This window comes from Cetorhinus maximus, chromosome 10, assembly GCF_964194155.1.
Source record: "Cetorhinus maximus chromosome 10, sCetMax3.hap1.1, whole genome shotgun sequence".
Classification (NCBI taxonomy): domain Eukaryota; kingdom Metazoa; phylum Chordata; class Chondrichthyes; order Lamniformes; family Cetorhinidae; genus Cetorhinus; species Cetorhinus maximus.
The window spans coordinates 4131134-4144163 of record NC_135888.1 but is presented as its reverse complement, the minus strand read 5'-3'; the positions used below and the strand labels follow the sequence as shown (position 1 = coordinate 4144163).

At 38.6% G+C, this 13030-nt stretch overlaps 1 protein-coding gene across 12 annotated transcripts in view; it reads left to right on the top strand.

Annotated features, from left to right (window-relative positions):
- LOC144685412 (DENN domain-containing protein 1A-like) overlaps positions 1 to 13030 on the top strand; it is a 604549-nt gene that overhangs the window by 530859 nt on the left and 60660 nt on the right. For all 12 annotated transcript variants that reach the window (XM_078549861.1, XM_078549856.1, XM_078549859.1 and 9 more), the window contains 3 exons: positions 3294 to 3365; positions 5224 to 5280; positions 9843 to 9974. In XM_078549861.1, the coding sequence (XP_078405987.1) occupies positions 3294 to 3365; positions 5224 to 5280; positions 9843 to 9974 (261 nt within the window). The remainder of the gene's footprint in view (positions 1 to 3293; positions 3366 to 5223; positions 5281 to 9842; positions 9975 to 13030) is intronic.

Below are 13030 nucleotides of genomic sequence, written 5' to 3'. Positions count from 1 at the left end.
AGAGGTGTTAACCCACTAAATATAATTTTCATGATGCCATGCACCTTTTATTTCCTCCATTATTTCCTTTTAATTCACTGAAAGGTGCTGCTTCTCATATTTTAATTTATAATTAATGGACATGACATAAATGCTTTTTCTGATGTGAAATAATGCATAATTGCAAAATGTACTAGCTATCTTAAAATCATGAAATTAAGGAAAGACCATTGTGGCAACAGTAGTCTTTAAAAATATAGTAGGGCAGTACAAAAATAGCCTTGATCAGTTTAAATGAATGAAATATTAAGACTTGGATGTTTAAATTTTAAATTAGGATCATTTAAATACTTTACTAAAAATGTAGCTGTAAATTGAAGTTGAATGTTTTGCGGTATATAGGAAGGGATTGTGTAGTTATTAGTTTTAGTGTTTTGAATTTTAGGTGCTGTTTTCTGTTCCAACAGTCTTGTGTACATATGAACATACGAATATCCGAAATAGGAGCAGAAGTAGGCCATTTGACCCCTTGAGCTTGCTCCGCCATTCAATAAGATCAAGGCTGATCTGTTTGTGTTTCAAGTTCCACATTCCCATCTACCCCCAATAACCTTTAATTCCCTTGCCTAACAAGAATCTATCTACCTCTGCCTTAAAAATATTCAATAACCTCGCCTCCACCGCCTTCTGAGGCAGAATGTTCCAACATCGCACAACCCTCTGAGAGAATAAATTTCTCCTCATCTCTGTCCTATAAGGGCAACCCCTAATTTTAAAACAGTGCCCCCTACTTCTGGACTCACCTACAAGAGGAAACATCCTTTCTATGTCCGCTTTGTCAAGACCATTCAGGATCTTTTATATTTTAATCGAGTCACCCTTCACTCTTCTAAACTCCAGTAGAAACAAGCCCAGCCTGTCCAATCTATCCTCATAAGACAACCTGCTCATTCCAGGCATCAATCTAGTAAACCTCCTCTGATCTGCCTCCATCGCATTTACATCCTTCCTTAAATAAGGAGGCCAAAACTGCACACACTATTCAAGATGTGGTCTCATCAATGCCCTGTATAACTGAAGCCATAAGATCCTTACTTTTATGTTCAATTTCTCTTGTAATAAAGGATAGCATTCCATTAGCCTTCTTGATTACATACTGTACATGCATACTAACTTTTTGTGACTTGTGCAGAGATCCCTTCACACCTTGGAATCCTGCAGTCATTCTCAATTTGTCATATTCTGCTTTTTTATTCTTCCTGCCAAAGTGAACAACTACACGTTTTCCCACATTATACTCCATCTGCCAGATTTTTGCTCACTCACTCTACCTATCTCTATCCATCTGCAAACTCTTTATGTCTTCTTCACAACATACTTTCCTATCTATCTTTGTGTCATCTGCAAATTTAGCTACCATGCCTTTACTCCCCTCGTCTAAGTCATTGATGTAAATCGTAAAAGGTTGAGGCCCCAGCACAGACCCTGCGGCCTGTATTCATTTTCATGCATTTTGATGCAAGTCTTTTTTATATTTAAAGGCTATATCACAAAATATTATGTAACACTTTTAATATCTTATTTGAAAGAACTTATGTTTATGTAATAGTTTTGTGCTAGCACATTTGGATAAAGCACAGTACCGTGTCTTTCCCCCCTCCCATGCAAGTCCCTTTCCTTTATTTCTGGACTCTCCTGCACGTCTCATAGATTTCCTCAACCACCTCCCTGACTGTTCTATTTTCTATTCATTTACTTAGTCTGTCCCTTGTCAGTTCAAAATATGCTCATTTTACTTAGCCACTTTCGCATCCATCCTAACTTCCATCACTTCAGCAGACAATTGATAACTCTGTAGAAATAGAATCCTTTTCCTTGCTGTACTCCCACTTACCTCTTCATGCATCATGCATTTCATGACTTACCCTACAGACTTAGTAGCACAAAAAAATGAAAGAAATCAGAGAGAGTCACAAAAAACTAAGAAAATGAAACACATTTATTTTAGAAAGTAGAATAAATATTTTAGAAAATAAAAGGTACCATCAAAACAAGATTACTAAAATCAAGGAATAATAGATCAAAAGATGAAAAGGGGAACACTTTAAAAAAAGCATAAAAATACAAATTAAAATATATAAAACTAATAACATTAGGAAAAAAAAACACACCCAACATTGACAGTTAATCTTCAATAACTTAGCCTTCATCAGATTCTCTACTGTTGCACTGAGACAGGCTATCCTGTCCTTTCAAAATTCTGGAGGAACTAACTTCTACTTAAGAGAGTCCTAATGTTAAAATCACAGAATCTCACAGCCCATTGTGATGGCTCTTTAATACAACTATCCAATTAGTCCTAATCCCATGCTCATCCCCAAGCTCTTTCCCCATAGCCCTGCAAATTTTCATTTTCATATTATATTCCTTTAAATAGCTACTACTGAAGCTGCTTCTACCACCCTTTCAGACAGTGCACTCCAGGTCATCATAACTCGCTTCTTAAAATAAATTCTCCTTTGGATATTCTGTCAATTATTTTGAATCTGTGTCCTTTGGTTACCAACCCACCCACCAATTTATCCTTATTTACTTAATCAATACTCCTCATAATTTTGAGCACCTCTATTAAATCTCCCCTAACCACCCTTGCTCTAAGCAGAACAATCCTAGAATCTCTAGTTTCTTCACCTACCTGAAGTCTTTCATCGCTGTTATTATTCTGGCATATCTTCTCTACACCTTCTCCAAGGCCTTGACATCCTTTGTTGATTTTTGTTTCTGTGTTTCTTTCATATTTTTGCTGTAAAAATATTCATGGGTGTACATCCTTCACAGTATTACTTTTATTTGTGAGGGAGGGTCAAGCTGCAAGTTCAGCCAATTTACCCATATTATTTTTCAAAATCCTATATCCCCAGAATCCTTGTCAATAGCCCCTTTATTTTCTAGTGCTGTCATTCTGCTTTTTATTGCATATTGCTAAAATTACTGATGTCCTGTAACAAACAATTTGTTATAGCTCAGGTCTATTCAGAAATTAGCATTTTCACTGCCTTTGGAATCCTTTATATAAAACTGCCACAATCAGGCATCAGATCAAGCAACATTGAGTCTGGAAATGCACCAGATTTGTCGAGGGAAATGCCACTGCCCCAGATCACTTGTCCTAGTTATTACTGGGAAGTCCTTGTCAAAAACGTTACGGCCTAATCCTCTGGCTGAAGCATTGTGAGAATGTATTTGCTATGTTAATAGGTTTGTGATATTATAAATGTGTTATGCAAAGGAATTAACCACCAATGTATTAATAGAAAGGAAGTGGAGCCATTATAAATACAATGAAGACAAAGGCGAATCCTGCGATGAAGACTGTGTATAAGTTTGTAAGTAGGCAATTTTAATATGGTTGAGAAAGATGGAGTTTTATGTTTTTGTGAATTTAAGTAAATTAGTTTACGATGATCCTATGTGGATAAGTACAAGAGACTGATATTCATTAAGATAAGTTGCATCTTGCTGAAATATTTATCTTCAGTGACTGTACAGTCATGCGTTTCTAAGTGAAGCGCTGGTCTTATTATAGGGAATCTTCAAAAGCTCATTAGCAATATATTTCAACGTTTCAGTTGATTGGGGTAGGAGTTACAAGTGAACTCGCAAGGCAGTACTTCTCCAGTTTCTGATTGAACCCTGGTTCAAAAAAGAACAAGCTTCATTTGGCTCAGAAGATAATTTTTTGGGCATCCATGCCTTGGTGGGCCTTATTTTCTCCTCTAAGGCTACATGAATTACAGTATTCATCTTCCAGATACCTGTTATTATAGGAGGGATAGGACATGACATAACAGGAGGTGAGATGGAGCAGAGAATGCTAAGAGATTTGATAAATGCTTTTTAAAAATAATTATATAGGGTTTTGATTGGGTGAAAAGGAAAAGGTTATTGTCTCTGATTGAGGAGTCAATGATTAGGGATTATCAAGTTTAAACACTCTGATAGAGTGAGGAGAAAGACTGTGAAGACATTTTTTACACTGAAAGTTGTTGGAACGGAGCTGTTGAGGCAAGGACCATTACAACTTTTAAAGGGAAAAGTGGATTAAATGTTTGAAGCAGACCAGTGGATTGTCTAAAAAAAAATAGCCACTACAAACACAATGGAGGACTGAAAACTATTCCTGTGATTCAATGTTAAGTTGACATCAATATCAAAAGTGTTACCTTGATGGTCATCTGGGGACAGTGTAATAAGGCTTCCTCCAAGATTCCCCAGTAGACTTTTCCTTTACCTATTGGGGCTGATCATCCAGATGACTATAGGTGCTGACAAGGGAAGGAAAACACAGGTGCCTGTGCAGAAGGTGTGAAAGGTCTCAAAGGACTATTACTGAACTGGTTTACAAATTCTTCTGCTGAACCTCATTATTAGGCCACTGCAGCAAGTGATACAGATTATGATGGAGAACATAAAATTAGTATGCAGTGTCAGAAGTAACAAGCCCCTGGAAACCATGGTGCAAGCTTGTTCTATATGGCTACCTGTATTCATCATAAAACAGTTGAGAAAGACTATGTGGGCACTATGGCTTCTATTGAGCCAATTACCTTATGAATTAGCTTAACATTTCCATATATGTGTTTCAGCCTTCACCATTTGCACCCAGTCAGAACTTTAGTGCTGTTTCTAGCCCAAGGACTGAACCTTTTTGTTGCAGAGCATTCTATGGCTAAGAATGTTCTTTTGTGGGATATTTCCTCTATACTTTTATTTCTCCATCTGAAACAGTCCTTTTTTGCAAGATATTGTGGACAGATTTAGCAGATATTTTATTTCTGATGAAAGATCATTAACCTGTTTTTCTCTGCAAAGACCTGCTCTGTATTTCCAGCATTTTCTGTTTTTCTTTCAGATTTTCTTCATCCACAGTATTTTGCTTTTGAATTAGCAGATCTTTTATTTGACAAAGAATGTTTGCAACAGAAGAATAGAAATGTTTCAGCGCTTTTACTTTGACTTGATAGAATACTGACTTCATAGTAATCATTGGACAATCTTGAAATGTCCATCAGTATTTAAAAGTTTACAATTTTCCCCTGAACTTTGTGCTCTTTATATTTTCTCTCCTTGAATTGCTCCAAAGTACCAGAAATAGAAATGGCTTAATAGCAAGCTTTGTTGCTATTGGAGACAGATGAAGTACTATGAAGAGGTTTTAACTTGAATTCTCTTCTGCAATACTAGGCAAAAGATCATGCAAAAATGGGAATAAAAGAGGTGAAAAATCGTTTGAAGCAAAAGGTACTTTTTTTTTCTTCTAACAAAGTGTTCTGCATTAAGTACCAAACCACTAAATGTATCATCTGATCAAAATGAAATTGTTTGAAACACTGTTATAACCACACTTGAAAATGCATTAACAGAGATGGTGTTGAGTGGGCTTTTAGAAAAATATGGAAAGATGCCCGAGGCCTCTTAATCCAAAAAGGCTATATTGTTTCTACCTGAGCTTTAATCTGATATCTGCACAGATGGTTAAAGCTTAAGTTAGATGGTGGGTAAAGCTCTCTCTTAATGCCCCAGCAACAGGCCTTAATCTAAACCTCAACTTCACAAGGGCAACCCTGCTGAACTGTTATGTATGCTTCTATTTATTACAATACTGAACTTTGTGTTCTGCTTGAGTGAGAATACTGCACCAATTAGTAACTTGTAGTTAGTTTGCATCCTGTACACTACTGTTCGCTTAATAAGAGGTTGAGACTGCCCAAACTCATTTCACTTTGGATTCTATCCTGTCTCTAGATGGTTTTAGATACGAAGGGGTAGTGTTCTAACCAGTTCCAAATGTGCTAAAGTATTCAAGGTATTTCACAAAAGTGTAACCGAACAAAATTGACACCAACTCAAAGATGGAAGATATTAGTAGGGTAACTAAAAACTTGGTCAAAGAGATGAGCTTTTAGAAGAGTCTTAAATGCGAAAAGAAAAGTAGAGGTGGAGAGTGCAGGGTTTATTGAGAGAGGTCCAGAGTGTCAGATGTAGACAGCTGAAGTAGTGGAGCAAAGGGAGGGAGAGATTTACAAGAGGCCAGAGTTGGAAGATTAGAGAGTTCATTGGGGTGAGGTGGGTGGTGGTTTCTGGTTAGAGAAGGCCACAGATAGAAGGGGCAAGACCGGGAAACGATTTTAAATAGAAGCATTTGAATTTAAAATTAGAGACGTTGTTGGTTTGGGAGCTAATGGCTCAGAAATTGGAAGTACAATTTCAAAATTTGAAGATGGGCTAGCTAATACAGAGGAAAATTAACAAATTACAGGACAGCATTAATTAACTTACAGAATGGGTGTGTTATTGGCAAATGTATGCCAAAGTAGGCAAGCATGAGGTGGTACATTTTAGAAAAAAAATAAGGAGGTTGCATATGCCTTGGAAAATAAATATCTAAATGGGGTAGAGGAGCAGAGGCATTTTGTGGGTGAAAGTACACAGATCACTAGCAGTAGCAACACAGGTTAATAAGACCATTAAAAAAGCAAACAAAACAATGGGGTTCACTTCTAGAGGGATAGAGCAGAAAAGTAGGGAAGTTATGAGAAACTTGTATAGAACCTTGGTTAGACTACACATAGCACTGTGAACAGTTCAGGTGTCCATATTTTTTTTTAAAAAAAGGATATAGAGGCCTGTAAAAGGTGCAAATCAGATTTACTAGGATGATTCTAGAACTGAGAGGTTATACCAGTTAGGAAAGACTGAACAGGCTGGACCTTCTTCCACGAGAAAAGGGAAGACTGAAAGGTGACCTGATAGAGGTCTTTAAGATTGAGAGGTTTTTGACATAGGTAGACATAGAAATGATTCCACTCGCAGGGGGTATCAGAACTGCAGGGCATGATATAAGATAGCCACTAATAAATCCAATTGGGAATTTAGGTTGAAACTTCTTTAACCAGAGAGTAGTTAGAATGTGAAATTCGCTACCACATGGAGTAATTGAGACAAATAGCAAAGATCATCTAATGGGAAACTGGATAAGCACAAGTGAGAAAGGAATAGGAGGATATGTTGATGGGGTTAGATAAAGAAGGATAGGAGGAGACTTATGTGGAGCACAACACCAGCATGACCCTGTTGGCTGGATGGCCTGTTTCTGTGCTGTAAGTACTATGTAATACGCCGCAATTCCCTTATGACTACAGAGGGAAAGAGCACCTAAAACAGGGGTGGAGAACCTCTGGCCCTGGGGCCAGATGCAGCCTGTTGAACTTTTTCATCTGGCACGTGGGGAGATTTCAAAACCGACCCCCCCCCCCCCCCCCCCCCCCGCCCCCGCATGCTGCACTCTAGTCTAGCTGTCGCCATGTTCTGATGCCTGAGCTTTGGCCACAGTCACCCAAGGCCCAGGCTGTGGACAGAGAGTGAGGCCCAAGATCTGGAAGCAGTAGGTGCAGGGCAGGAACGGGAAGCTGCCGACTGCCGACCAGGTGAATTATGAGTAATCGGGGCAGGGGAGAAAGGGAGCAGGACACCAAGGACAGAGTGGGAAAGGAGAGGGAGAGAGAGAGAGAGAGAGACACAGACACAGACAGAGTGGGAAAGGAGAGGGAGAGAGAGAGAGAATGGGAGAGGTAAACAAGCAAAATGTCGAGCTGAGTTTCAGGAGTGTTGTGATTGAGACACAGAAGCTGTGGTACTCATTAAGGAAAAGCAAACTCAGCCATCGCATTAAAGCAGTGGGTGAGTTGAATGTTTCTGTATTCTGCCTTAGAAAAAAATTAATTAAGTTGGTTTTTATGTGTGTGTGGCCCGCGACTAATTTTGTCTGTGTGAGTGGCCCTTGGTAAGAAAAAGGTTCCCCACCCCTGATCTGTAACAAAGAATTTGATTTCACACCAGTGTTAGCCACCTTTTGCACACAGCCTGTAAACCTACACCCAGAAACAATCAAGGAGGCTTCAGCAGATGTCAGATATCATTTGCTTACAATTGTCTTGATGTGGATCATGTCACCACACCCCTGATTGCACCTGGCTTTAAATTTTGCAAAAGAAAACAACAAATAACCTGAGGCGTCAAAACTCAACAACAAAAAATGTGTAAAAACATTCAAAATACAAATCCTGAAAATAAATCTCATTAACTACATTCAAACTACCTACTCTCAATCCTTAAGTATTGAGGTTTGCCTAAATGCATAATTTAACAACATTTTTAAAAATGTAATATTCCCACATTTCAAAAATGTTTCATTGTTGCAAGCTTGTTAGAAACTTGCTTCCACACTGCAGACAGATTACACGACTCAACATCACTTCATCACCATCTTCAGCCCTCTGTTGGAAGGCAGGCCCGACCCACAGCGCCGTGACCTCCACCACGGGTACGGCAAGGAGGCAAGTCCCAAATCTACCCCAGCCAGAACGGGTATTGTGGAATGTGTTGTGGGCATCAATCTGATTTCCACACCGACTATCCAAACCAACTGGCCCCCCAACCAGTCCGAGTGCTGTGGCAACGTGGACGTTCGGAGCTATGAATAGTGATAGCAGAGGCTCCAATTTTTTTGCCATTACATGGCTGACCAGGAATCTCTCCTGCTTTTACACCCTGCCACTGGCATGTGTTAGAAGGATTTGCAGATTGATTCTCAACCCATTTGAACACACTCATGTTCCTTGGCCATCAAGCCCTGGAGTGGGACTTGTGTACCTGGAGCTTCTGGCTTAGATGTAGGGACACTACCCACTGTGCCAGAAGACCTCCCCTCACTATCACTACTGCGACACAATAACTTCAAGTCCACACCCAGGTAGGGTGGCATGAACCTGAGAGCCTGGTGAACAAATCAAACCATGTGGTCACTTTATACCTTTATAGTAAAATGTATGAACCTAAGTTAGTTGCTCCATTCCTTCACTACATTCATTTGAAGATAATGCTTTAAAAAACTAAGCTTAAACTTAACTACCTGTTATAAAAATAGAATTCCTGTGGTATGCTTCATTAACTAATTTGCTGAAATTTTACTTCATATACTTATTTATACTTCATTTACTTCAATCTAATTCCTAAACTGTCCAGCAGAATTCTGTCAAAAATTCTGAACCGAACCATCTCACTGTTTTAACAGAAGTAGCAGCTTGGATTGGACAATAATAAGCATTTTGCTAGCATAGCTAAAATGCTGACCTTTTGCACCATATGCACCAGTTTGATATTGAGGTTAAATCTTTGCCTAACCATAGTGGTCCAGATGCACACCTGCCACTCTCACTGAGCCACTTATTTTGGTTTAAAAATACAGCAAATTTTAATGGATCTTATTCTTTAAAAAATTCCACATATTTATGTAAGCTATCAAGCTATTTCTAATCATAAATCTCACTCCTAACATTTCCTTGACCCTGACAGCTTTCCAGACATTCAGGGGCTGATTTTTGTCTGCTGTCTACCACAATTCCTGATGAGAATGAGGCAACAATGGCACATAAATCAGCAATACTCGCATTTATAATTGTGTTAGCTACAATAGTTATTCTGATATCAGTCTAACACTTGCTAAAAATGGGTTTGAGCTTTTCTGATCCTACATCTCAATCTCCCTTGATGTGTATTAAGAGAAGATACTCATTGATTAATGAATTGTTCTTCTCTATTCCACGCTGACAGTGCAATACAGTTTTGTCTTTGTTTGCAGTAAGTGATTGATACGTCACTGGCTGTGACTTTTTTTTATACTTTTCTTGTGTTCCTAACGTCATAATGCTTAGACAGTCTTTTCCCATAGTACCTTCTCTTTGCCCCTTACCCTTAATCAGGAATGTTCCTGGCTGTGTAAATCACTTTTTCCTACCATGCAGGAAATGGCAGAAAATGGCTACTCTGTGGCAGGAGAAGATATCCATCAAAAGAGTATCACATCCCCGCTGTCCGAGAAGAAAGAAGGCAAGCAGCGAGAGGACCGACGACCAATAACTGTGCACTTTGGACAGGTATGTAGTTGAATTGACCTTGCTGCAAGGACCCGAGTAAGGAATATAATCACAAAAAGTGGCATTTTATTTCATGTCATTCTGCTTTTTAGACCTTTTAGGAGACTAATTGCACATAAATGAAGTGACTCCTTTTATTGCGCTCCTCACAATTTTTCCTCCTTTTGCTGTGCCCTTTGCCTTTTCTTATTTAATTGCCAAGAGCAGGCAGTCGCTGCTTATTTAGCTTCCCTTCTTTCTGTGATATTCTGTTCCTTGTAAGAATTATGAATCGATTATGCTACGATAAACTCATGGCACCATTAGTTAAGCATTGAAGTTGGCGTTAATGGAGATAAGCTTTACATGGAAATTGCAACATGCTTCACAAAAAAATTTCAGTTTTAATAACTGCATTACAACTGTTTGGAAAGTGCAATCCAAAATCTAAATTAGCTACTATTGGGATTTCATAGTGAAAATATCCATACATCAAACTGCTGTTAGTATTATACCAGAGGCTAGCATTTGCAGTAAGAATGAATTTTTAAATTTATTTTTGAGATTATGGGCCTCGCTGGAAAGAACAGCATTTATTGCCCAGCTCTAGTTGCCTTTGAGAAGGTGGTAAGCCTTCATCTTGAACCACTGCAGTTCATGGGGGGAAGGTGCTGCCACATTGCTGTTAGGGAGGGAGTTCCCGGATTTTGACCCAACAATGACGAAGGACTGACAATATATATCCATGGTATGTAACTTGGAGTTGATGGTGTTCCCATGCACCTGCTGCCTTTGTCCGTCTAGGTGGTGGAGGTTGAGGGCTCTGGAGGTGCTGCTGGAGAAACCTTGACTAGTTTCTGCAGTTCATCCTGTAGACAGTGCACATTGCAGCTTTGGTGTGAAAGGAAGTCAATGTTTAAGGCAGTGGATGAGGCACAAATCAAGCGGATTGCTTTGTCCTGACTGCTGTCATGCTTCTTGAGTGATGTTGCAGTTTCACTCATCCATGCAAGTATTCCATCACACTCTTGACTCCCCAAACTCAGATCTCTAGTAGCCACGGCATTTATGTGGATGTTGATGTTGATGGTGGAATATTCAACAATGTTAATGCCATTGAATATCAAGAGAAGGTGATTAGGTTCTCTGTTGTTGGAGATGGTCATTACCAGATGCTTGTGTGATGCAAGTGCTATTCGCCACTGATCACTGCAGACCTGGTTTTGACCAGGGTATGCTGCATGTGGGCACAGACAGCTTCAATATCTGGCAAATTGCATGTTTGTATATGAAATCCAAAATGTGTGCATATTTGGATTGTAGCTAAGTTATTCACCTGTTTTTCACAAAATTATATAAAGTATATAGAAAAAAACCTTGATGACAGGTTTTGAATGGCTGACAAAATTCTCTGAGGACTATAGGTAATATATGTCATGTTTTAAACTAGAGTGCTGCAAGTTCAACAGGGTCTTCTCTCATTCTACACAGAAATAACTCTTAGAACAGAAATTTCAAGATCAGTGTGACCTATTATCCAGAACGAGTATTAATTGTGGGGGAGCTGTGGAAAGAGAATGGATTTTTATGATGCCTGAAGTAGGGGATTTAATTTATCTGGGACAGCTTTTAGGAAGCAGCAACAATAAACATTTATACAAAGCCTTTAACACCTTTTCTTTTTATAGACACTGACTGACATGATGTATATTTCCAGCATTTTCTGTTTTATTTCAGAATTCTAGCATTAACTTTTTTTTTCCCTTTCTTAAAATCAATGTTCACTGTTAGTCCTCAGTCAGGCCACGAGGTGAGACGTGTTACTGAATTAATGGAAAATACTGGATGTAGGAAGTGAACTGGATAAGGCTTTTATTTAACTGTATGGTGATGATTTTATTACCAGTGTGGGAACTCTCCAATATCCAATGTTCCTTTCCGCTATCGTCAATGCAGTATTTAACATACTGTTTATAATCATTACAAAATGAATTTTGTTGTTGGCATTTTTCTTTTTAATTTTGAGAAATCAAAAGTACAAGTCACCCTTAAATAATTATTAGATCCCACAGATTTCTCAGCAACCCACCCAAATGTCTGTAAGCACTGTGAGTCAGCCAATCTCATTGAAACTCTGTCTCCCTCACAAGACACTTCAAACTTTTCACTTTCGAAGATCAAGCTTCTGAATTCCCTCAAAACTGCTCCAGTGCAGACTGTCTGAACAACTGCACACCTCCCTGCATTTTAATCTCAACTCCTGAGATCCTGTTCCTCTGGATTTCCGACTCTGCACTCCAGACACTACTCGCACAATTTCAGCTCTTTAATAGCCAGTTAGCATCACTGGGCTGGCACTGCCCCTGAATTTCACCAGCTCGAACCTCCCCAGCTACACCAAGCTATAAATGTAATATCATAGATTTGTGTATTCAATTGGATGATAATTACAGGATAAATCTATGGCGTATCTTGGCTCCATTGAAATTTCAATCACATTCTGCACAAGAGACTTCTGGGGGAAATAACACTTCTGCCAGTTATTGCCAATTTTATACCCATGTTTGTGCTGCCGTCTAATGTCTGAGAAGTGGATTGAAATGCATAACTCATTTCATTTAATACCTTTAAACAACTGACAGGAACAGTTGACTCATTCATCATTTGTCCTTATCTTAAGTCAAATGCAGATCAACTAGGTGAATGACCAGTGTTATGACTTGTATGAGTTGTTTCTTTGAACCTATTGTATGTGCAGATATAGCTCCCATAATCTTGAAAGTTCACTGATGGAGCCTTTTTAAATTAATAAATGTTTTGTAGTTATTTCAAATGACATAATTGTACCTTACATTTCATGACTATGGTCCACTGAAATGCCACAGTCTTTAAGATACTTGACTGTACGTATGTTAATTTTAATAGTATCAATTTATCAAACTTTGAAACATTTATTGGTCTAATATTCATTTTGTATTGTTCTAAACCTATCCTCTGCTAGAATGTGACTTTTTCTATTGCACATTTAATGTTGCTCTGAGCTTTGTTAACAGCTTTCAGCAGTATATTTTAAGAGT